The sequence below is a fragment of the Telmatherina bonti genome (genome assembly GCF_933228915.1).
Source record: "Telmatherina bonti genome assembly, chromosome: 7".
Classification (NCBI taxonomy): domain Eukaryota; kingdom Metazoa; phylum Chordata; class Actinopteri; order Atheriniformes; family Telmatherinidae; genus Telmatherina; species Telmatherina bonti.
Genome location: NC_136625.1, coordinates 38,661,915 through 38,685,984, shown reverse-complemented (window position 1 = coordinate 38,685,984; position 24,070 = coordinate 38,661,915). Strand labels below are relative to the sequence as shown.

The 24,070-nt window shown below is 46.9% G+C and overlaps 1 protein-coding gene across 1 annotated transcript in view; it reads left to right on the top strand.

The window, feature by feature from the left end:
- The window catches only part of LOC306758051 (phospholipid phosphatase-related protein type 4-like), a gene marked incomplete at both ends in the record, with an annotated part of 80,763 nt that overhangs the window by 20,289 nt on the left and 36,404 nt on the right, over window positions 1–24,070 (top strand). Inside the window, 4 exon segments of the mRNA XM_079243267.1 lie at window positions 9,389–9,518; window positions 9,912–10,107; window positions 22,995–23,052; window positions 23,152–23,325. Of these exon segments, the coding sequence (XP_079099393.1) occupies window positions 9,389–9,518; window positions 9,912–10,107; window positions 22,995–23,052; window positions 23,152–23,325 (558 nt within the window).

The window sequence follows — 24,070 nt, the reverse complement described above, 5'->3', positions numbered from 1 at the left end:
GGAGACAAATACTGCATTGACCTTCATAAATTAGTAATTAGACCCCATGCACTAAACATAGTTTTGAAATTGGTCTTTCAATTGTATTGGATTTAGTTTTCAGCTTTGCTGATCTCACTAGACCATTTGTATCTGGATAAACTTCCAAGACTCTTCCCAGCGGCCAAGATCCCCGTGGAGCAGCTGGATCCATAATGGCCACAATATCTCTGACAGCAAGGTTCTTTTTCTTTTCATTCCACTTTTGTCTTTGCTGGAGCAATGGCAAATATTCACGGACCCATCTCTTCCAGAATAAATCAGCGAGGTATTGCACCTGTTTCCACCTCCTTCTTCCATATTGGTTCTGTGTTGTGAAGACTCCAGGCGGAATTGAGGGTTTTCCTCTTAAAAGGAGCAGATGGTTGGGTGTGAGCGGCTCCAGATCATTGGGGTCATCTGACAGTTTGGTGATCGGCCTGTCATTTAAAATTGCTTCCGCCTCACACAATACTGTAGTTAGCCCATCATCATCCAGGGTCTGCTGGCGAAGCACTGAGCTAAGGACCCTTCTCACCAAGCGGATCATCCTCTCCCAAACACTACCAAAATGGGAGCCTGCAGGCGGATTAAATGTCCAATTAACTCCTGCCTGCGCTAGGTGTCCTGCTATAGCTTCCTGGTCCAGTTTAGCAAGGGCTTTCTTAAGTTCTCGCTCAGTTCCCACAAAGTTTCTTCCATTGTCGGACCACAGATGTTGAACTTGTCCTCTTCGACTAAAAAAACGTCTCAGGGCATTTATGCATGCATCAGTATCCAGTGTAGATGCCATCTCGAGATGAACAGCTCGACTTGCCATGCAAGTAAATATCACACCATATCTTCTGCAGCAAGATCTTCCTCTTTTTACTTCGATTGGACCAAAGTAATCAATCCCATTGTTGGTGAAAGGGGAATGGTCGGGTAAAATTCTTGCAGCAGGCAAGTCGGCCATCTTTTGCTGTAAGGGTCTGCCATTGTAGCGCTTACAAAAGCTGCATTCTCCGATGACTTTTCTTATGGCAGAATTGCCCTTGGTAATCCAAAACTTTCTCCTCACAGATGACAAAGTGTGAGATCATTCAGCATGACCAAGGCTTTGGTGAGCATACTTGAGGATGAGGCTGGAAATATGCTGTTCGTTAAGAAGAATAATTGGATGCTTGGCTTCCTTGGGCATCGCACTTTTGTGAAGTCTGCCTCCAACTCTCAACAGCCTATCCTCAAATACAGGATCCAAACTGTAGATAGGACTGTGGCGGCTCACTTTGGAGCTACTTGAAAGAGCGTCAATCTCCTGTTTGAACTTCTGATGCTGACAGTAATGAATGATGGAAATTTCAGCATTTTGTAAATCCTCAAAAGACAAACAGATTCTTTCTTTGCTTCTTTGTGACTGTCTGGTGGCTTTCTTACGTGGTGCTGGTTCTCCTGGAGGAAGTGACTGACTGACTCCTTTGCACTTCTCTTTCAACCACGACTTCAGCTTTAAGTGCCAGGCCACTGCTCGTTTGAGTCTCCTCCAGTCTGAGAAGAATGAGATGAGCTGGTCTGTAGGTGCAGGAGTGTCCATTTTGATAGAATTAGCAGCGACCTCCCTCCTGACCTCTTTATCTCCCACATCCAGTGTGATATCCATCAGAGTGTCAGGCCACCTTTCCTCATCCTTCCACAGATATTCTGGTCCTCTCAACCATCCTTTGGTTTTCAGGAAATCTGAGACTTTCAATCCTCTGGACACATGATCAGCTGGGTTCTCTTTCGTTCTCACATGTCTCCATTGCCCAGGTTCTGACAAATCTGTGATTGTGGCAACTCAATTTGCTACAAATGTGTGAAAACGCCGATCCTCATTATTTACATACTTTAACACGGATGTGCTATTGGTCCAAAATACCGATTCTTTGAGTTGCATTCCCAGCTCAGCCTTGATCATAGCATCGATCTTCACAGCCAGGACAGCTGCAGACAACTCGAGTCGGGGAATGGTCACAGCTTTTATAGGTGTTACTCTGCCTTTACCAAGGAGAAAGGAGATGTAGATTCTGTCCTTTTCATTCATCAAGCGAATGTATGTAACTGTTCCATAGCCTCCTTCGCTGGCATCTGAGAAGTGGTGCAACTGTGCCTGCTTCACAGGTCCAAAATCAGCTGGCTTGATACACTGGTCCACACTGAATGCCGCGAGCTGGCTCAACTCCTCCAACCACCTTCTCCATTGCTTTAAAATATCTTGTGGCAAAGGATCAACCCAGTTACAGCCTCTTTTACACAGCTCCTGCTGCATTATTTTGCCTTGCAGAGTGACTGGTGCCAAAAATCCCAGTGGATCATTAACAGAGCTGTTGACAGACAGCATTCCTCGCCTGGTTAGAGCCTGATGTTTAATTTCCATTCTAAAATTGAAAGCATCAGTTTCCACACACTACTGGAGGCCAAGCGCTCTTTCCATCGGGAGCTTATCCAGATCCAGAGTCTTCAGCTCCTTGGCTCTCTGCTCTTCTGAGATGGCTTGCAGAACAACACGACTGTTGCTTATCCACTTTTCCAAAGCAAAGCCTCCCTTTCCACACAGAGCAATGAGACCATGTATCAACTGGATTGCATCCATTTCTGTGGCTGAGCTCTTCAGGCAATCATCAACATAAAAATTCTTTTGGACTGTTTCTGTGACAATGGTTGGAAATTCCAACTGGTCGTCTCGGACATTTCTTCTTAAAGCATAGGCTGCACAGCTCTGTGATGAGACCACTCCAAATAAGTGCACCGTCATTCTGTCGGGCACTGGTTCTTGTGTTGTGTCTCCGCCAGGCCACCACAAAAAGCAAAGGAAATCCCGATCTTCTTTTGGCACACGTACCTGATGAAATATTGCTTGAATGTCTCCCATAAAGGCTATTGGCTGTTGTCTGAACCTTAGGAGAACACCCAGCAGTGTGCTTGTGAGATTGGGGCCTTGCAGCAATTTAGTATCGAGGGAAACACCGTTGAATGTGGCACCACAGTCAAACACAACACGTAAGGTTCCTTTTCTCGGATGATGTACCCCATGATGGGGGATGTACCAAACTCTTCCACTGTGAAGGTCTCTTTGTTCCACGGGTACTTGTTCTGCATAATTGCAAGCAATGATGTTATTCATGTAATTTACATATTCTTGATGGAACTGCTGGTTGAACTTAAACCTTTTCTATAAACCTTGTAATCTTTGTTGAGCCACAGCAAAATTGTTTGGCAAGTAGACCTCATTTTTCTTGAATGGTAAATTCATAATGTACTTTCCATCCTGTAATTTTGTTGATGTTTCCATTATGTTGAGAAACTTTTGATCTTCCCTTGACATTTCTTGTTTGTCAATTTGCTTCTCACAGAAATCATGATTGTACTGGTTCATCAGAAGTTCTTCTAGCTTGCTGACTGCAATTTGATTGACTGATATTGTTCCAAAGTCAAACTCACCATTCCCATCCAGCGGGCCATTAACTACCCAGCCGAGCACAGTCCTCACAGCATATGGGCCATTTCCTTGGCTGTTGATGACTTCCCATGGCTCCAGCAGCTTGGGTGCATTGGTACCAATCAACAGATCGACCTTTGCGTGAATGGATGGCATATGAACCTTTGACAGATATGGCCACTTCAACAGATCTTGCGAGGTTACCATATCATCTGTGGAAACTGGCATTTGTTTTTGTGTGATGACTTCTGGGAGAAGACAGAACTCTGAGCTCCAAGCCAGCCACCTCAAGACAGAACAAGGAAAAGGCTGGACTCAATTTTGTTTGACCCATGGTTCGCAGCAGGACTTGAGTTCTTTTGCCAGGGAGGTTCAGGCGATACATCAGCTGTTCAGAGCAAAATGTTCCTGTGCTGCCCGGATCCAAGAATGCATATGTTTGGATCACACTGTTGCCCTTGGCAGCCTTGACTTTAACAGGAAGCACTGACAGCATGGTGCGGCCTTTGGCGGCCCCTGTATGCCCGCAAGTTGTGTGAGAGATGAAATTGGGTTCTGGTGATTCCAATCCACGTTCTGGAGCAGATGTCTGTCAATTTATGTGTAATACTGTAGGATGGCTTTGATTTCAGATATCACACTTCAATCTTGCTCCACAGTCACGGCTGATATGGCCTTGATGAAGGCAACCAAAACACACTCCCTTTCTTTTCAAAAGGAACACTTTATACATGTGTCTCTTTTTCTTGAACTGCTTGCATTTTTCAAAGAGTGTTCCATAGAGCAGCAAACACAGAGTTCCTTTTCATTTTCTTTGAGTAAGCATGGCTGCTTAAATTCCTTATGAGTGTCCATAGCAGTCACTGTGCTAGCCACCACATTACCCTTCATTCTATTGCTTCTTTATTCTCTTGATCTTTATTCCATAATCCAAAGTTAAAATCCATAAATCAGGAGAGCATATGTGTAACAGACTCCGCCGAAGCGGTCAAAAGCCTGTGCGCCCTTCCGGGTCAACACTTGCCGGAGACCTCATTGGCACTTACCAATATAGATTTGGTGACAGCGCCACACAGTTCACAGTACATGAAACCCATTAAATTCATTCATTTCATTATACATATTTGGCTCCTATAGCCAGACTTATTTAGGTATGATCAGCTGCAATGAATCTGAGCGAGTGGCCATGACCTGTGGAGTAACTCAGGGATCAGTCCTTGGGCCTCTTCTGATCAATTTGTGTTTGCTCCCTTTGGGTCAAATACTACAGAAATTTAATATAAATTATCACAGTTATGCAGATGGTACACACCTTTATGTGTCCTTGTCACCAGACAACTGCAGTCCAATAGACTTACTGTGTCAGTGTTTGAGGCAAATAAACACCTGGATGAGAGAAAATTTTCCACAATTAAAAAAACACAAAACTGAGATTATTCTGTTTGGCAGCAAAGAGGAGAAGTTCAGAAGTAGTAAACACCTGGAGCCTCTGGCTCTCAAAACCCCCAACCAAGTTTGTAACCTCAGTGTTGATAGACTCAGATGTGACTTTCAGCAGCCACACCTCTACCATCAGAAACATCAACAGAATAAAAAGTTTAGTCTCCCTGAAAGACCAGAAACTCATCCAAGCATTCATTTCCAGTATACTGGATTACTGGAATGGTTTTTAAACAGGTCTTCCCAGTAAACTGTCACCACATGTTGACACTTTTACCTTCCATCCATCCATTTTCTGCCGCTTATCGCGGGGGCAGCAGCCTCAGCAGGGAAGCCCAGACTCCCCTCTCCCCAGCCACATTTGCCAACTCTGGAGGGAGATATAATCCTTCCAGCGTGGACTGGGTCTACCACGGGGTCTCCTCCCGTAGGGACGTGCCCAGAACACCTCACCAGGAGGCATCCTGACCAGATGCCTGAGCCACTTCAACTGGCTCGTCTCAATACGGAGGAGCAGCCTCTCTAAGCCCCTCCTGGATGACTGAACTTCTCGCCCTATCTCTAAGGGAAAGCCCGACTACCCTGTGGAGGAACTCATTTTAGCTCTGTGATCTCTTTCTTTCAGTCACGACCCACAGCTCATGACCATAGGTGAGGGTAGGATTATAGATTGTCTGGTAAATCGAGGGCTTTGTCTTCTCGCTCAGCTCCTTCTTCACCACGACAGACCGATGCAGAGTTCGCATTACTGCAGACGCCACACCGATCCGCTTGTCGATGTAACGCTCCATTTTTCCCTCACTTGTGAACAAGACCTGACTCCTGACCCGGAGAGAGTGATCCACCTTATTCCGGCTGAGGACCATGGTCTCAGATTTGGAGGTGCTTATTCTCATATCAGCCGCTTCACACTTGGCTGCGAATCGCTCAAGAAAGATCTGGAACTCACGACCAGATGAAGCCAACAGGACCACATCATCTGCAAAAAGCAGAGACCCAATCCTGAGGCCACCAAGCCGGATCCCCTCAACACCTCGGCTGCATCTAGAAATTTGTCCATATAAGCTATGAACAGAATCGGTGATAAAGGGCAGCCTTGGCGGAGTCCAACCTTCACTGGAAACAAATCCGACTTACTTAACGAGGTCCAGTACCCCATCCTCCTGGAGTACACCCCACTGGAGTCCCCATTGGACATGGTGAAACGCCTTCTCCAGGTCCACAAAGCACATGTAGACTGGTTGGGCAAACTCATATGCCCCCTCCAGGACCCCAAAGAGGGTACAGAGCTGGTTCACTGTTCCACCGACCAGGACGAAAACTGCACTGCTCTTCCTCAATCCGAGATTCAACTATCTGACAGACCCTCCTCTCCAGGAGCCCTGGATAGACCTTTCCAGGGAGGCTGAGGAGTATGATGTATCTGTAGTTGGAGCACACCGTCCAGTTCCCCTTCTTAAAAAAGGGGGACCATCATCATAGTCTGCCAGTCCAGATGCACTGTCCCTGATGTCCACGCGATGTTGCAGAGGCGTGTCAACCAGGACAGCCCACACCATCCAGAGCCTTAAGTATCTCATCCAACCCTGGGAATGAGATGAGATGAGATGAGATGAGATGAGATGAGATGAGATGAGACGAGACTGCCCAGACCCACTCAGCGCCTCTCACCGGGAGCAACTCCAGAGTGGAAGATGGTTCAGCCCTTCTTGAGAGTACTGGTTCCAGAGCCCAAGCCATGTGTCGAGGTGAGTCCAGCCGGAGCAACTTAACCTCAAGCATAAGATCAGGCTCCTTCCCTGCCAGAGGAGTAATGTTCCATGTCCCAAGAGCTAGGTTTTGGAGCCAAGGATTGGACCGCCAGGGTCACCGCCTTGCTCACTTTGCACCTGACCCATGCGGGCCCTGCCGCAGATGGTGACCCCACGGGAAGTGTCGACACTTTTACATCAATGTTAAAAACAATTCTTTTTTCTCATGCATCTGCACAGTAACTTTTGACTTATCTTGCTTTGGGTTTTTTTTTTATTTAATACATTATTTTAATGTGATCTTTACTATTTGTTTTTGTTTCTATGTTTCTTTAAAAAAAAAAAAAAAAAGAGTCCCCGGTGGAGCTGAATTGTCTACAGACTGGTATCGTTGACTTCTCACATAATGAAGACCTCTGAGCGTCTCCTTGTTCGTCGCATGAGAATTCAGGTTACTGAGGATCTCGACCCTCTCCAGTTTGCCGACCAGGAACACTTAGGAGTTTAGGATTCAGTTCTTTACATGCTGCACCGGGCATATGCCTACCTGGAAGTGCCTGGTTCTTATGTCAGGATCATGTTCTTCGACTTCTTCAATGCGTTTAACACCATCAGATCTCCCACACTGAAAGATAAACTTTTAGATGTGGGGGTGCCCCCTCCCTGACATCCTGGATTATGGACTATCTAACATCAAGACCACAGTATATCAGGATGGGGAGAAGTGTTTCTGGGACTGTGCAGCACTGGGGTTCCACAGGGGACTGTTTTAGCTCCCTTTCTTTTCACACTCTACACTTCAGACTTCAGATACAACTCAGAGTCCTGCCACATCAGAAGTATTCAGATGATACAGCTGTTGTAGCATGTGTGTGAGAGGTGGACAGGAAGGGGAGTACAGGGACCTGGTAGAGGCCTTCACAGACTGGACTAACAAGAAATGTCTTCTCCTGAACACTTCCAAGACCAAAGAGCTTGTGGTGGATTCCAGGAGATCTACATCACACAGAAAGCCAGTCTGTATTGATGGAGAGGGAATAGAGAATGTGAAGACCTGCAGGTACCTGGGGGTGGTTCTGGACCAGAGGTTGGGATGGTCAGCCAATACAGCGTACAGGAAGGGACAGATTCACCTTTTCTTCCACAGGCGGCTCAGGTCCTCTGATGTCTGCAGTGACCTGCTGCAGATGTTCTATCACACCGTCATTGCTGGTGTGATGTTTTACGCTGGTGTCTGCTGGAGGAGCAGCATTACAAACAAGGACTGCAAACATCTGAACAAACTGGTCAGGAAGGCTGGTTCTGTCCTCGGCAGAAGTCTGGACCCTGTCAGAGCGGTGGTGGAGCAGAGGATGAGGGGAAAACTTCAGGGTTATTTGGATAATAAGAAATATCCCCTCCATAATACCCTGGCAGGACAGAGGAGCAGCTGCAGTGAGACTGATCTCTCTTCCATGCAGGACTGAGAGGTTCAGAAGGTCCTTCATTCCAGCCGCAATTAGACTGTTTAATATTATTCTTTCATTTAATCTATTTATCTTTTTTTAAAGGAACTGTTGGAACATCCTGGATCCCCCCCCTCCCCTCCCCCCAGATGAATGAAGTATCTATCTATCTGTCTATCTATCTATCTATCTTATGATATGATAAAGCTGCCATCTTTTCTAAAAGTTAGCAGTCAAGCCTGTGAGAGAATATTTCACCTTTTTGAATGACAGAAAGGACATTCAGTCATTCACACAAGATAAATAAGTAAACCAAAAAGGGCTACCAATGGGTAGTGTTCCAATGTGACAGTAGCTTAATTTCCACTACAGTTTCTTGCAAAAAAAACCTTTTTACAAACTACAGTTGCAATTTGAAGGTGTTTCCATTAAATGGTGTTAGATTATCTGCAGCTATCGTACAATCTCGTCCACGAACAAGATCGAACGAGAAGTCCATCTAGCGAGGTTGTCATGTAGCCGTGTAGCATTGTTTCAGGGGTTTCTACTTTCTGTGGAGGGTTTTCCACAGCTTTTCCAAGCCATTCTCTCTTATTTTGTTTTCTAATTCCTTGTAAAACTTTGCATTTCGTTCTTGTTTGCTGTGTAGGTTCTGTTTTTCTTTTTAATTATTTGTAAATGTGTCTCCATCTCCTTCTTCATCCATACAAACACCACCATCTTTACCTGAAATAAACTGGTCACATGACCAATACATCAAGTTAGGGGACAATAAAATGCGAAAGAAGTGTCTCCATTACACTTTCATTCTTCTATATAGACATGTCTGAAAACAATCCTCATGAGAGTATAAAAACATTTTTAGTGATATGTGAAAGTTTTTCTAAATGTGGATGTTTCCATTACCTTTTTTTTTTTTTTTTTTTTGTGATATTTACATTTTTCCAAGTTTAAGGAGTAGTAGAAGCGCAGCAACTGAGGGCTTTGTCTAATGTTTTGTATACACTGGACCAGGATTCAGCCAATTTGAAATCAGAAATCGGTCCATTATTACTTCATTCAGACTTTAAAGGTTAAAGCTCTTAACATGAGATCAGCCACATATTTTCTTTAGGCTGAAATCTATATTTGTGTTACATGAACCAAAGAAAAATTCTTTTCCAGACTCCAGATTCTTCTCTAAGAACCACTTTAATCCTATCATCCACAGTCTGCGACTGCTTCTCTTCCACCGCAAGCTTTTCCAGAACACTTTCTTTGTCTGTGTGTGTCTGTAGATCCTGATCGGAGAGGCCATCGTCTACTGCTATCTGTCCAGGAGATCATCGTCCACACAGACTGAGGCCAACATCAATGCTGCAGGCTGTAATTTCAACTCCTACATACGCAGAGCTGTTCGCTTCATAGGTAGGAGGACAAGTGTTTCGTACCCACAGCTGATTACTGACATCATTTTAGTGCCTGGAAAAAACACTCACATGACATAAACCAAATATAATAAGCAGATTAAAACTAATAATTTGTAAGGTTTTCAAAGAGAAAAATGTGATTACAACATTTAAAATCCAGTTTGAATGGGATTTTAAACTGGATTGTGGTGCCCTCCTCCATAGTAACGATAACGTTTCTTTCATTTTTTGTTCTTGTCAAAACTGTTGATCAAAAATAAAGTTTAAAAACTCTGATAATGTGAATAAAGATCAGACCAGTTTACACAGAAAAATGAAAAAAGTTTAATTCCAGGTGGAAGGATTGCATCGGAAAACTGTACATGAATTCCTTGTTGCATTGTTTTTCCAGGTGTCCATGTTTTTGGCCTGTGTGTGACGGCACTGATCACAGACATCCTCCAGCTGTCCACGGGTCTACATACCCCCTTCTGGCTGGACGTGTGCAAGCCCAACTTGACCCACATTAACATGTCCACCTGTGAGGAAGCTTTCATCCTGGAGGACATCTGCTCCGGACAGGACGTGGGGCTCATCAATGCTGGCAGGTGAGGCTTCGTTTCGACCTCTGGGACCAAACTCAGCATTGAAGGAGCTTTCCTTCGGCGCCATGACTTCTAACTGGAAGAGAAGCCACGGATGTGTAGGATGATTCAGGAAATGAGCGTCAGATTATTTCTTCTACTGTCAGAGAGAAAATGTATGTGTGGGTCAGAAGAGGTCAGATGTTCCTATGAAAACTGTCTCCAGTATGGTTCCTCTTCCTCTTGCTGGTCTCCAGTATGGTTCCTCTTCCTCTTGCTGGTCTCCAGTATGGTTCCTCTTCCTCTTGCTGGTCTCCAGTATGGTTCCTCTTCCTCTTGCTGGTCTCCAGTATGGTTCCTCTTCCTCGGCCGGTCTCCAGTTTGGTTCCTCTTCCTCTTGCTGGTCTCCAGTATGGTTTCTCTTCCTCTTGCTGGTCTCCAGTATGGTTTCTCTTCCTCTTGCTGGTTTCCAGTATGGTTTCTCTTCCTCTTGCTGGTCTCCAGTATGGTTCCTCTTCCTCGGCCGGTCTCCAGTATGGTTCCTCTTCCTCGGCCGGTCTCCAGTATGGTTCCTCTTCCTCTTGCTGGTCTCCAGTATGGTTTCTCTTCCTCTTGCTGGTCTCCAGTATGGTTTCTCTTCCTCATGCCGGTCTCCAGTATGGTTCCTCTTCCTCGGCCGGTCTCCAGTATGGTTCCTCTTCCTCGGCCGGTCTCCAGTATGGTTCCTCTTCCTCTTGCTGGTCTCCAGTATGGTTTCTCTTCCTCTTGCTGGTCTCCAGTATGGTTCCTCTTCCTCGGCCGGTCTCCAGTATGGTTCCTCTTCCTCTTGCTGGTCTCCAGTATGGTTTCTCTTCCTCTTGCCGGTCTCCAGTATGGTTTCTCTTCCTCATGCCGGTCTCCAGTATGGTTCCTCTTCCTCGGCCGGTCTCCAGTATGGTTCCTCTTCCTCGGCCGGTCTCCAGTATGGTTCCTCTTCCTCGGCCGGTCTCCAGTATGGTTTCTCTTCCTCATGCCGGTCTCCAGTATGGTTCCTCTTCCTCTTGCTGGTCTCCAGTATGGTTTCTCTTCCTCATGCCGGTCTCCAGTATGGTTCCTCTTCCTCTTGCTGGTCTCCAGTATGGTTCCTCTTCCTCGGCCGGTCTCCAGTATGGTTCCTCTTCCTCGGCCGGTCTCCAGTATGGTTCCTCTTCCTCGGCCGGTCTCCAGTATGGTTCCTCTTCCTCTTGCTGGTCTCCAGTATGGTTTCTCTTCCTCATGCCGGTCTCCAGTATGGTTTCTCTTCCTCGGCCGGTCTCCAGTATGGTTCCTCTTCCTCGGCCGGTCTCCAGTATGGTTCCTCTTCCTCAGCCGGTCTCCAGTATGGTTCCTCTTCCTCGGCCGGTCTCCAGTATGGTTTCTCTTCCTCGGCCGGTCTCCAGTATGGTTCCTCTTCCTCTTGCTGGTCTCCAGTATGGTTTCTCTTCCTCGGCCGGTCTCCAGTATGGTTCCTCTTCCTCTTGCTGGTCTCCAGTATGGTTTCTCTTCCTCGGCCGGTCTCCAGTATGGTTTCTCTTCCTCTTGCTGGTCTCCAGTATGGTTCCTCTTCCTCATGTCCGTCTCCAGTATGGTTCCTCTTCCTCATGTCCGTCTCCAGTATGGTTCCTCTTCCTCATGTCCGTCTCCAGTATGGTTCTTCTTCCTCATGCCGGTCTCCAGTATGGTTCTTCTTCCTCATGCCGGTCTCCAGTATGGTTCCTCTTCCTCTTGCTGGTCTCCAGTATGGTTCCTCTTCCTCTTCTGGGTTAGGACACAGCACGGCAGAGTCGCCGTCTCCTTGTATTCTGAGGCAGGAAAGAGCCACAGAGAGAGTGGATAAATCGCTGACTCTTTTAGCAAATGTCAGAGCGACTGATAGGGCTGTTTTCATTGGCGAAACTTCAGTGGGACCTGATCCAAAGGTTTATCAAGAGTCCCAGTCAGTGCTTGTAAAACCAGAGGTAAATCCCACTGAGGCGCTAAGGCCTGTGTCTATGTACACCATTCGGGAAGCGTTTGACCAGGAGATGACTGAACAGAGATCTGTCAGCAAAACCTTCATGACAAGATGAGATAGCCTCAGTGTAAGTCTTAATGATGCTGAAGGCCATGTTCCTCTCCAACAACATCTGGAGGAAAGAGAAGATGCAGGGCAGCCTGCACACTCTGGGATTTATTCCTCCTTCCAGACACCAGCACTGGAAAGCTGACCACTCAGACGAGTAGGAGGCCCTCGTTGAGGCGGCCCTCGTGTTCTGGATTTTGCACATGACTTCCTGAGAGAGATCAACCCTCTCTAACCTTTCCTGTTCAGTGGCCAGACCCAGAGGTGCTGACCTATCTCTGAGTAACTCTGGATCGCTCCCCCCGGTTTGGAGAGTGCGTCCGTGCCCCACGGAAGCTGCCACAGTTGGCCTGACAGCAGCTGCTGTAGACACAGAAATCATGGTGCGCTCCAGAGCAACGACAATCACTGCCAGCTGTTCCTCCCTGATGCGATCCAGGACAGGGGGAATGAGACAGATGGGAAGAAATGCATACAGCAACATCTGAGGCGGTGGGTGTTTGAACGCATCCACCCCTAGTGGAGGCTCATCCCAGCTGCTCAGAGAACCATAGGTCACACTGCACGTTCTCGCATGTTGCTAAGAGGTTCACACACGCTATACCGAACCTGCTCCAGATCTGTGAGACTAGATCGGGGTGAAGGCTCCAATCACTGTGTTGGGGACCTCCCCTTGACATAATGACCACTCCCCTGTTCAGGATGATGGGGATGTACACCGCTCTGAGGGAGAGAAGGTGTGTGTGAGCCAAAAGCAGCAGCCGCCTGGCCACGCTCAGCAGCTGTGCAGAGCGCACTCCTCCCTGGTGGTTGATGGGCCGCCATCACTTTTTTGCTATCCTGCAACAGTGGAGCAAAATGCTGGATGACCTTCCACACTGAAAAGTTCCATCCCGAGGTGAACCAGTCGCCTCTGAGGACACATTCCAACACCTGTTTGATCATCAGCATGTAAAAGATCTTGTGGGGATGGATTTGTTGAACAGAGACCGATTGAGGATGGGCTTGAATCCACCCAAACCAGGAAGTAGCGAGAGTAGAAACCTCAATTTTCCTCTCCCTGTGGAACTCTGAAGATATCCTTCATCAGAAGCTCCTGCAGCTCTGACTGGAGGGTGACCTGCTGTTCATGGGATGACAGCACTGTTTCCAGAACCACGTTGAGCCACTGGGAGGTGGAAGCAAATTGTAGCATGTCTGTCTATCCATCTGACCAGAGAACACAGCTGCCGCCACTCCAAGAGATGCTCTGAGGCGGGCGCGCTTTTGTTGTTTGCGCTAATGTTGCCATAGCAACAAGCCCGGACAGAGCCCCTACCGCCATCACTGAAGCCGGAGTGTCCTCCTTTTATGTACAAGCTCACATCCGAGCATTGCCGGGGAGACGTTAAGTTAAGTTAAGCTCAGCGGTGTCAGCCTGGATGTGCCGCAGTTTATGAGGCGGCAAGCTTGGCTGACGGAGCTGAACGTCTGAACTCCCATTCACGGAAAAGTGAGAGGAGACAGTGCTCACGGGCCAGATTACTGATTTTGTGTCATCTGCTGTGCTAGTGGGCCTAAAATGACCCGGACCAGCTATTGCGTGTGATGGGAACAGCGTGTGCAGCGGTGCTCGGTAACCCCACTGAATGTGGGGGATGGATAAAAAGCAGCTGTGGCAGGAACAGTTGCTCTAGCAGCAGGACGAAGATCAGGAAACAGGCTCTCATCAGGGAGGGTGTTGACTTTTTATTTCAACATTTAACACAACACCCCCCATTTCACATTCGTCCCCCCCAAGCCATCATTGCTTTTTTGGCCTCTGTGGTGCTCTTCCAGGCGGGATGGACCACAAACAAGTGAGCTGTTGGTTTTTGGGGGCCCTCTGCTGTGGGTGAGACCCGGAAGAGGTGGGCTCCTAGATAGGCTCCTGGGCTGGAAGAGGATGGGGAGCACTCGTTGCTGCAACCACCATTGAGTGCCTTTGTGCTCTGCCAGAGGTGCGGCTGGGACCATGCAGTTATGTGAGCGGAGGCTACTGTAGTGGCTGCCCACAGGTTTAGGATTGTGCTGGCAGCATTAGGCCAGCAGCGTGATGTTGTTCGTAGTGCGATGTTGTTCGCCGTGGCTGACACCTGGTAGGCACACTAGTAGAAACAGTCCAAAAAGCGGGCCATAAGTTGATCTTTGGGCGTGAAAGGGTAGGGCCACTGTCCAGCGTGCCGTGCGGCTGTCACACCAAAGACCACTGAGAAACTCAGTTCCAGGGGAGGGACCTGAGGGAACCCATGCTCTGCAAACCCCTCCACCTTGGTGATTGAGGTGTAGGTGGAAACGGTTGCGCTTAGCTTTCCAGGATCAGCGGCTTATCCGGACTGGTAGGCTGGCAAACGGGGCCAGACAGGGTCACGGCGGTCAGCCTGCTCAGAGGAAAACCTGCCTAGCATGTCATCTGGGGGAGCGGAGCCTGCGCTGGTGGGACTGTCAGATTCTTCGCAATGATGGCTGGAAGCCTGTTGGTACCTATCAGCTGTCTCCAGAGTCCCACAGGCCAAGAAGGCCCAATAGGACTCCTTCTTCAGCTTGACAGCATCCCTCACTACTGGTGTCCACCAACGAGTTCTGGGATTACTGCCACGAGAGGCACCAACGAAGCTCTGCTGAAGGTGGGAGTTGGGAACGTCTAGTAGGGTCCTCCGTCAGAGCACCCTACTAGACGTTCCCAGCAGACCCTCACAACATAATTGGGCCGGCCAGATCTGACCAGCTTCCACTAGATCAGGGGTTGGCAACCCAAAATGTTGAAAGAGCCATATTGGACCAAAAAAACAAAAACAAATGTCCGGAGCCGCAAAAAATTAAAAGCCTAATATAAGCCTTATCATGAAGGCAACACATGCTTTATGTATCTATATTAGCTATATTAGCCTACTATCAAAATGACTAAGATGGCTACAAATACATAATGAGCCTTAATGATAAAATGTTTATTTTCCCCGCAACCTGTAGAGAATGACGCACCAGGTGACTACTCTGTTGTACCATGCCGCCATGTTTAACTTCATTAATATATTAATGAGTTATGTTTCTTGCTTTGATGAAATTAAAAATGCAATATAGAAATCCGATTTTTTATGTCATTTTTATTTTGAGGATTCGAAAAAAAAAAAAAATGGAATGTGCATAACGCGCCCCTTATCTGGGCAACAAACAGAGCGCAATGAAACGCAGCCTGCATTTATAAAAAATAAACCAATAAATCAAATTAATACAGTTTAATTTCTGTGCAAATGCCAAGCAAGTCAGTGCAAGGGTAAAACGCAGCAGCATCCTCTTCTCTTTAGACACACAACCAACGCAGCTATCCTCCGACCTGAGCACCATTACCAAGTGTCATTCCAGATATATACTGACAATAATCAGAAATCATTTATAAAAACATCCACTTTGTTACTCAGTCTGTGTCTATGAAGGATGATGTTCTTACCCATTTAATGTGACTTCTGTTGTCGGACATCACTGGTCAGCTTTTCAACATGTAAGTTGTAACTTGTGCTGAATTAATGTCCTTGATTTGCTGATCGGTGATGTTGCCGCCATTTTAATGGTCCTTTCCTTCACTGTCTTAGCGGAGAGGTGCATGTCTTTGATTTTCTGTATTATCTCGGTTTTGTTTCTGAAGTCTGGAAATACGTGTCCTGATATGCTGATGACTGACTCCTTCATGTAGTCACCATCTGTGAACGGTTTTCCACGCTTTATTATCTCCCGGGTTGCAACAAAACTTGCAGCAGTAGTGGAGTTTGGAGATGCGATCCACTTAAATCTATTTTTGCGCTTCTCTAATTTCTCCAGAAGTAATGCAATCGTACTTTTTGTGTCACTCCCAACTGGGTACTGGCTGCAAATGCAGCATGCTTTCCCAGGAAATGTCTGTCCACATGACTCTTTTTGTTATTTGACAACTTCTCGCTACAGAGCAAACATTCAGGCAATCCTTCCGCATTGGCAATGAATGCAAATGATTCGGTCCAAGAAACGTTGAATCCTCTGTTCTCCTCGGTTATTTTTCTCTTTTTCCCTTTGGGATCCATGTCCCATCACAGCCCCGGTTTGTTTACAACGCCACCTGCCTGGCATCCCGCCCTGCTGATAGATAGGCTACGTGTGTTGCAGGCTATGACGCAAATCTTCCTTGACAGAAATGTTGAAATTTAATATTTATTCTACACATTTTTACAGCACTGGAAAACGTTAAGAATGTTTGTGTCATGTTTGTCCTCCTACAGAACCAGATCAAAACAAAAATATAGATATTTTTCCATTTTTTAAAAAAACATTTTGAAAAAAGCTCCAGGGAGCCACTAGGGCGGCGCTAAAGAGCCACATGCGGCTCTAGAGCCGCGGGTTGCCGACCCCTGATCTAGATGGTGATCAGTTGACAGCTCCACCCCCACTTCACCTGAGTGTCCAAGGCATGTGGCCGCAGGTCCGACGATACGACTACAAATCGATGATCGAACTGCGGCCCAGGGAATCCTGATACCAGGTGTACATATGGACACTCTTATGTTGGAACATGGTGTTCGTTATGGACAATCCACGATGAGTACAGAAGTCCAATAACGAAACACCATTTGGGTTCAGAGGGGGACCATGCCCCCCAATCACTCCCATCAAGGTCTCACTGTCATTGCCCACGTGAGCATTGAAGTCCCCCAGCAGAACAATGGAGTCCCCAGAAGGAGCACCCTCCAGCACTCCCTCCAAGGACTCCACAAAGGGTGGGTACTCTGAACTGCTGTTCGATGCATAAGCACAGACAACAGTCAGTACCCGTCCCCCCACCCGGAGGCGGAGGGAAACTACCCTTTCATCCACCAGGGTAAACCCCAACGTGCAGGCACCAAGCTGGGGACTGATGAGAATGCCCACACCTGCTCGGCCTCTCGGAACAACAGCTTTACAGGCACTGCATATTGCTTTCTTCCTTCGGGTAATTTCAACAGTAATATATTTCTACACTGCGGACATGTAAAATCTCACTAACATGAACGCTGCTCAATGCTAACCTGCTACCAGCATTGCTGCAAACTGCAGAACGGATTTCCTGAGGGAGCTGTGTCTAACTGAAACACAGACAAAGACACCTATCAGGAGTCTTTCAGGAGAGTATGGAGTCAATTGAGCAATGCTGTAGGTATAATTAATGGATCGGAAGTACCGCCAGTTTGGATTGAAAATTTCCAATCTGTGATTCCAGTTGGTATCTGAGCCCGATATAGTGGATCAGATCGGCCCCATCCCTACTCCTGGATGCTAATTTGTCCCTTCACATCACACTGTCAAATTGCCTGGCTAGAGAGCTGTCGGCCATATTGTCCTTCAAACCTCAACTGTAAACCTGTGAGACTACCTGGTATTGAAGTCTGGAGGGGGTCAGGAAATGGTCTTCTTATTGCATCAGTATCTTCGTCCTTTGGGGTTGTCATCATGCTGGATTCTGAGAACTCTGAGACAGCAGGAGAATACCACCGAGTGGTTGTTCGGAATGCACTCTTCATTATGTGAAAGCTCTCCCTCAACAAAACTATCGCCTCACAGGTTAAAAGCCTGCCCAAGCCCAGTCAGTCTGGTCTGTAAACAAACTCATCTCATCATTTTCAATAGACTCCTGAGGGATGACAGAAGGTAGGTCAGGAAGCTTTGTAAGCCTACTGTGCCAATTTTTGACCGAAGGTGGTTCCAGTACTATTTTGGAGCCAGAGCCAGACTAAGCACCAGTTCTTTGGCTCTTTTGGCCATCTAAGCACTAGCTCTCAAAACTGTTCTATTCAGGTACCAACTCTGCTGGGCCAGAGTTGAGAAGTGCTTTACGTTGCCTGCGTCAGCAGCAATGGTTTTGGTTTTGGTCAAAACCAGAACCGGAGCACTGGAGTTGAACCAGCTAAGCTCAAGCACCTGCACCAAACCAGGACTGAACCAGCACCAAACCAGCAGCCATTCTTTGGTGGAAAGAAGCTATAAGAAGGTAAATGTGTAGACACTGTGTTGCTGATGTCTCTGGTGTAGATGCAGTTGTTCATTGGTAGAAGTGTGAAATTAGATGTAGTATTCTGTATAGTTTTTCTCTGGTTTATTTACAGTGTTTCTATTATTGTGACAAAGTTCAGAAAAGTAAGTGTCCAAGATTTATGTTTGAGAGTTCATCTTTGATTTTAGAGCAGCTTTGGTGGAGTAGAAAACTGTTTTTTTTTCTCCCTTCTTTTCTTTCTTTTTCTCTCTATCATTTGTCTATTTTCCTCTATCTCTTTCCCTCATACTCTGGAGACTCTGGAGGCAGCTGATGGGTACTGACGGGCTAAGCGGCATGCGGCTTCGGCCGTTGCCGAGGCAAAAACTCGGGCATGGGAGGAGTTCGGCGAGGCCATGGAGAAAGACTTCCGGACGGCTTCGAGGAGATTCTGGTCCACCATCCGGCGGCTCAGGAGGGGGAAGCAGTGCTCCATCAATACTGTGTACAGTGGAGATGGGGAGCTGCTGACCTCAACTCGGGACGTTGTGGGTCGGTGGAGGGAATACTTCGAAGACCTCCTCAATCCTACCAACACGGCTTCCCATGAGGGAGCAGAGCTGGTGGACTCAGGGGTGGACTCTCCTATCTCTGGGGCTGAAGTCGCTGAGGTGGTCAAAAAGCTCCTTGGCGGCAAGGCCCCGGGGGTGGATGAGATCCGCCCGGAGTTCCTTAAGGCTCTGGATGCTGTGGGGCTGTCCTGGCTGACACGCCTCTGCAGCATCGCGTGGACATCGGGGACAGCACCGCTGGATTGGCAGACTGGGGTAGTGGTCCCCCTTTTTAAGAAGGGGAACCGGAGGGTGTGTTCCAATTACAGGGGAATCACACTCCTCAGCCTCCCTGGTAAGGTCTATTCAGGGGTCCTGGAGAGGAGGATCCGCCGGATAGTCGAATCCCGGATTGAGGAGGAGCAGTGTGGTTTTCGTCCTGGTCGCGGAACAGTGGACCAGCTCTATACCCTCTCTGGGGTCCTGGAGGGAGCATGGGAGTTTGCCCAACCAGTCTACATGTGCTTTGTGGACCTGGAGAAGGCATTCGACCGTGTCCCCCGGGGGCTCCTGTGGGGGGTACTCCGGGAGTATGGGGTACCGGACCCCCTTGTACGAGCTGTCCGGTCCCTGTACGACAGGTGTCAGAGCTTGGTCCGCATTGCCGGTAGTAAGTCGGATTCGTTTTTTACGGTGAGGGTTGGACTCCGCCAAGGCTGCCCTTTATCACCGATTCTGTTCATAACTTATATGGACAGAATTTCTAGGCGCAGCCGAGGGGTTGAGGGGATCCGACTTGGTGGCCTCAGGATTGGGTCCCTGCTTTTTGCAGATGACGTGGTCCTGTTGGCTTCATCTGGTCGTGATCTCCAGCTCTCGCTTGAGCGATTCGCGGCCGAGTGTGAAGCGGCTGGGATGAGAATCAGCACCTCAAAATCTGAGACCATGGTCCTCAGCCGGAATAGGGTGGATTGCCCTCTCCGGGTCGGGAGTCAGGTCCTGCCTCAAGTGGAGGAGTTTAAATATCTCGGGGTCTTGTTCACGAGTGAGGGAAGGATGGAGCGTGAGATCGACAGACGGATCGGTGCGGCGTCTGCAGTAATGCGGGCTCTGCGCCGGTCTGTCGTGGTGAAGAAGGAGCTGAGCCAGAAGGCGAAGCTCTCGATTTACCAGTCGATCTACGTTCCTACCCTCACCTATGGTCATGAGCTGTGGGTCGTGACCGAAAGAACGAGATCTCGTATACAGGCGGCTGAAATGAGTTTCCTCCGCAGGGTGGCCGGGCTCTCCCTTAGAGATAGGGTGAGGAGCTCGGTCATCCGGGAGGAGATCAGAGTAGAGCCGCTGCTCCTTCGCATCGAGAGGAACCAGTTGAGGTGGATCGGGCATCTGGTCAGGATGCCTCCTGGACGCCTCCCTGGTGAGGTGTTCCAGGCACGTCCCTCTGGGAGGAGACCCCGGGGAAGACCCAGGACACACTGGAGGGATTATATCTCTCGGCTGGCCTGGGAACGCCTCGGGATCCCCCTCGCAGAGTTGGCAAATGTGGCTGGGGAGAGGGAAGTCTGGGCTTCCCTGCTTAGGCTGCTGCCCCCGCGACCCGACCCCGGATAAGCGGCAGAAGATGGATGGATGGATGGATGGATGGATGGATCTTTCCCTCATACATTATCTCTTTTTTTCCGGTCCAGTCAAGCAGTTATAAGCTGAAATAAAAGACTTATGAAACAAATAATAAAATAAAGAATTAAGCTTGAGAACCAATGGGAGCCTTATTATCCACGGGCTCCTCTTGGAAGAGTAAATGTGTTCAGCACAACACGGCAGCCAGACCATCATTCTGCTGTCAGGATGCTGGACAGGACAGGAACTTTAAAAAAAAAAAACTGGTTCTAACACTGACGCTGTAATTTCTGTTAATGATGAACAAGTTAACTAAAAGACAACAGCTCATTTCATGACATTTCTTTAAGAATTTATTCATTCATTTTGATTTAACAGGATTTGTTTTCTTCATCTATGTGTAAATATAGAACTATGGTCCATGTTTTACCCTTTGCAGGGCAAATGATTATTTTTGATCCCTTTGACTGACCTCCTGGTGTCACTGTGGCGTTTTGCTTTGTCTTAGAATTATGTGGTTTGGTTCAGCCAAAAAGCAGGGATCCAGCTCATTGCAGGTCGCACCACCATCCCACTCGGAAGCAACACAAAGCAATAGTAGTATGTGTTTTAGGTGTTATGTGCCAATTCATTCAGCAGTGGCGCCTATCATAACAACAAAACTAATGAGACTATATAATACCTCTTCGTACCATTTCTGTACTGATTGAGGACACTCTTTATTAATATAATGTTCTTATCAAATGTGTTTTAAATGCTGTGTTCCCTTGTAAATGACCCCCCCTTCATCTCTCTGGCTAAAATGGTTTAAATATGTTCCTGTTATCAGTCATGTCGTTACTTGAAGTGTTAAAACAGACAGTTTTCTGATCCAAATAAAAAAACACTAAGTGTTTTTATAACGGTTTTCCACAAAGTAAAATCAGAATTTCTAAACCTTTGACAAATTACAATTGTGATTTGGAGGTGTTTCCATTGAATGCTGTTTGACCCATAAGCCACAGTTCTTGTTTAATCGTCTTCCACGTGATGAGATGGTACGAGAATTGCGGCTTTTGTCAGGTTGACAGGTAACGCTTTTCAGGGTTGTCCACCTGGTGTGGAGGATTCTCCGCAGTTTTTCAAAGCCTTTTTCCCCTCATTTCTCTAATTCCTTGTAAAACTCTGCATTTAGTTGTTTGCTGTCAAGGATGGAAGTTATATTTTTTTCTTTAATTGTTTGAAAAAATTTCCGTCTCCTTTCCATCCATACATGCTGTGCCATCTTTACGTGAAATGAACTGGTCAAGAGACCCCCCTTTCTCATATCCAGTGACAAGTAAATTGTGCAATTTAACCTAAATGTAATGGAAACAGCAAAGAATAAGCCGCAATCTTTAATAAATGTTGGGTGAACTTTGAGGCCTTTTTACCTTCTGGTAAGAAGGTTCTGTAACTAGTTTCTATTACACACTCACATTATTTTCATCATCAAACCAGTTGCAGGAGAGACGTAAAAAACAATTTGTTTCCAAAATGTCAGTCTTGACTGAATCGTGTGACGTAGCAGCAGAACATGCTGTTGTCATGGTGTGAAGATGTTGGACCCACATGCACGATTAAGCAATCTGGAGAATGTGAAAATGGTTTATTTGGTGAACTGAGGGGATGGTTCCGGAAAGACCCGAAGGCGGGGTTCTCTGCAAAGATAGATGTATGAGTAATGGAAATGATGGAATAATTCTCAGGGAAGTGAAGGTGTCCTACTTGTTTCGGAGTTGCCGTGAATTCAGGTGGTGTCAGGAGGTCCGAGAGGATGGATGTTGGCAGTGGGAGCCAGTGAGGGTCCTTTCGGTGGAGGGCAGATAGGCAGCGACAAGCTGATTGGATCCGGAGGATAGCCAGTGAAGAGAAAGCCAGGTTATTGGTAGGGAGTGTTTGCTGGTGATGATTGGCTGCTGGGAGGGAAATCGCAGGTAGCTCTGGAGAGTCCACAAAGGAGTGTCTCTGGAAAAAAAAACAAGAATTTGTAAAGTCTCTCAAACGTTAGAGGATACAGGAACTCGCTGGAGGGCTTAGGTTTTACCACAGAGGTTTAACGCTCAAGCGACGAAGGACTGGCAATCAGCTGCAGATATAGTGCTGGCAGAAGATCTCTAATTCTCTACAGGTGTGCAGGTCTGCACACCTGTGGTGAAAACACCCTCCAGAAAATGGTTCCTCTGGCTCCCTCTGGTGGATCCTGAAAAGAACCCACACCCCCTGACAGCTGTGTTGTCCTGAACACCAGCTTCACACTCAGCAGGCGTCCTCGAACATCCCCAGCTTCTTCTCAAGTCTTTTTCTTGTCATTTCACATAATTATTTCACCTTGTTATAAACAGAATTATGCAAATACCCCCCCCCCCCCCCCCCCCCACTGCCATTATTTGTGTTTGCAAAATTAAAAATGACAAAATGGTTTTGAATAAAAATGGACTGCAAAATCAAAATGTACCATCAGACCACCAAGTTGTTGTGTTCCCTGTTGCATTTATTAAACACCTGCTAGGACAGTGTGCCACCAATAAAGTCACTTTGAAAGTCACTATCCAGTTGCAGATGAATATTCAGCACCATCCTTGTGTGTCTGAACATCATTAGCATGAAGAACACTCCTGTTTTTCTTCTCTTTGTGTCCTTTCAGGAAGTCTTTCCCTTCCCAGCATGCCACGCTGGCGGCCTTTGCTGCAGTCTATGTCTCAGTAAGTAACTGTTTAACATTTAAATCTTAACTTCCCCACCCACATGAAACCCATGTGCTCAGATATAAAGAGAAGATTAAACATGGAACTGTGTTTCAGATGTACTTCAACGCCATGCTGACAGACTCGGCCAAGCTGCTGAAGCCTCTCCTGGTCTTTTCTTTCGTAATGCTGGCCATCCTGGCTGGATTAACCAGGATCATTCAGTTCAGAAACCATCCTGTGGACGTCTATTGTGGATGGTTACTTGGAGCCGCCATCGCTGTTTACCTGGTAATAGTCGTGGTTTTGATGTTCCTTACAGTTCTGTGTTGATTAGATGTTTAACCCTTAATACTGCAACCCAGTTTCAGAAAGTGGTTTCATCATTATTTCCAGGTGAAAACAGAAGTCTCCAAATAACATAGTTGCTATGTTGGTGTGCAACAGAAAACCAGGAGACGGAAAACGGTTATTTGTTTTGTATTTTCAACTCTTCTCTCAGGGTGTTTCTCAATTAAGGGTCTGCACACCTCCAAGTGCGCGGACTGAGTAGGCAACGAAGTGTTCTACGTCGTCTGCACACACCAAAGTGCGCTTCCTGTCAGTAAAATGAGACGGCCTATCTAGTGTACAACAATTACCCATAGTGCTCCAGTCCTCAGTTGCCTAGCAACTACATATGCCAAGTTTATCTAATTACTGATCCCATTCTTCCACAAAAAAACACAAAAATATTTTTAAAAAGACAGAAAATGGTTCCAGTAATTTAACTTTGATTTATTTTCATTTTCCTTTATGATAAAATTACAAGCATGAGGCTGAGGCGGTTTAGACGAGCTCTCCTCTGGCTGACAGCTCAACCTGTCAAGCTGATGTTATCTTCAGTGGAAAATAATGCTTGTTAGGCACATACCTTCCCATTAAAGAAGGAGAAAAACTGCTGCCTGGAAAATAAGCTGAAATTGACAAAAGTAATAATAAATGAAGTTTTATGAAAATCAAAACATTATTTTCTAATTCTGGTTCAATAGCAAGA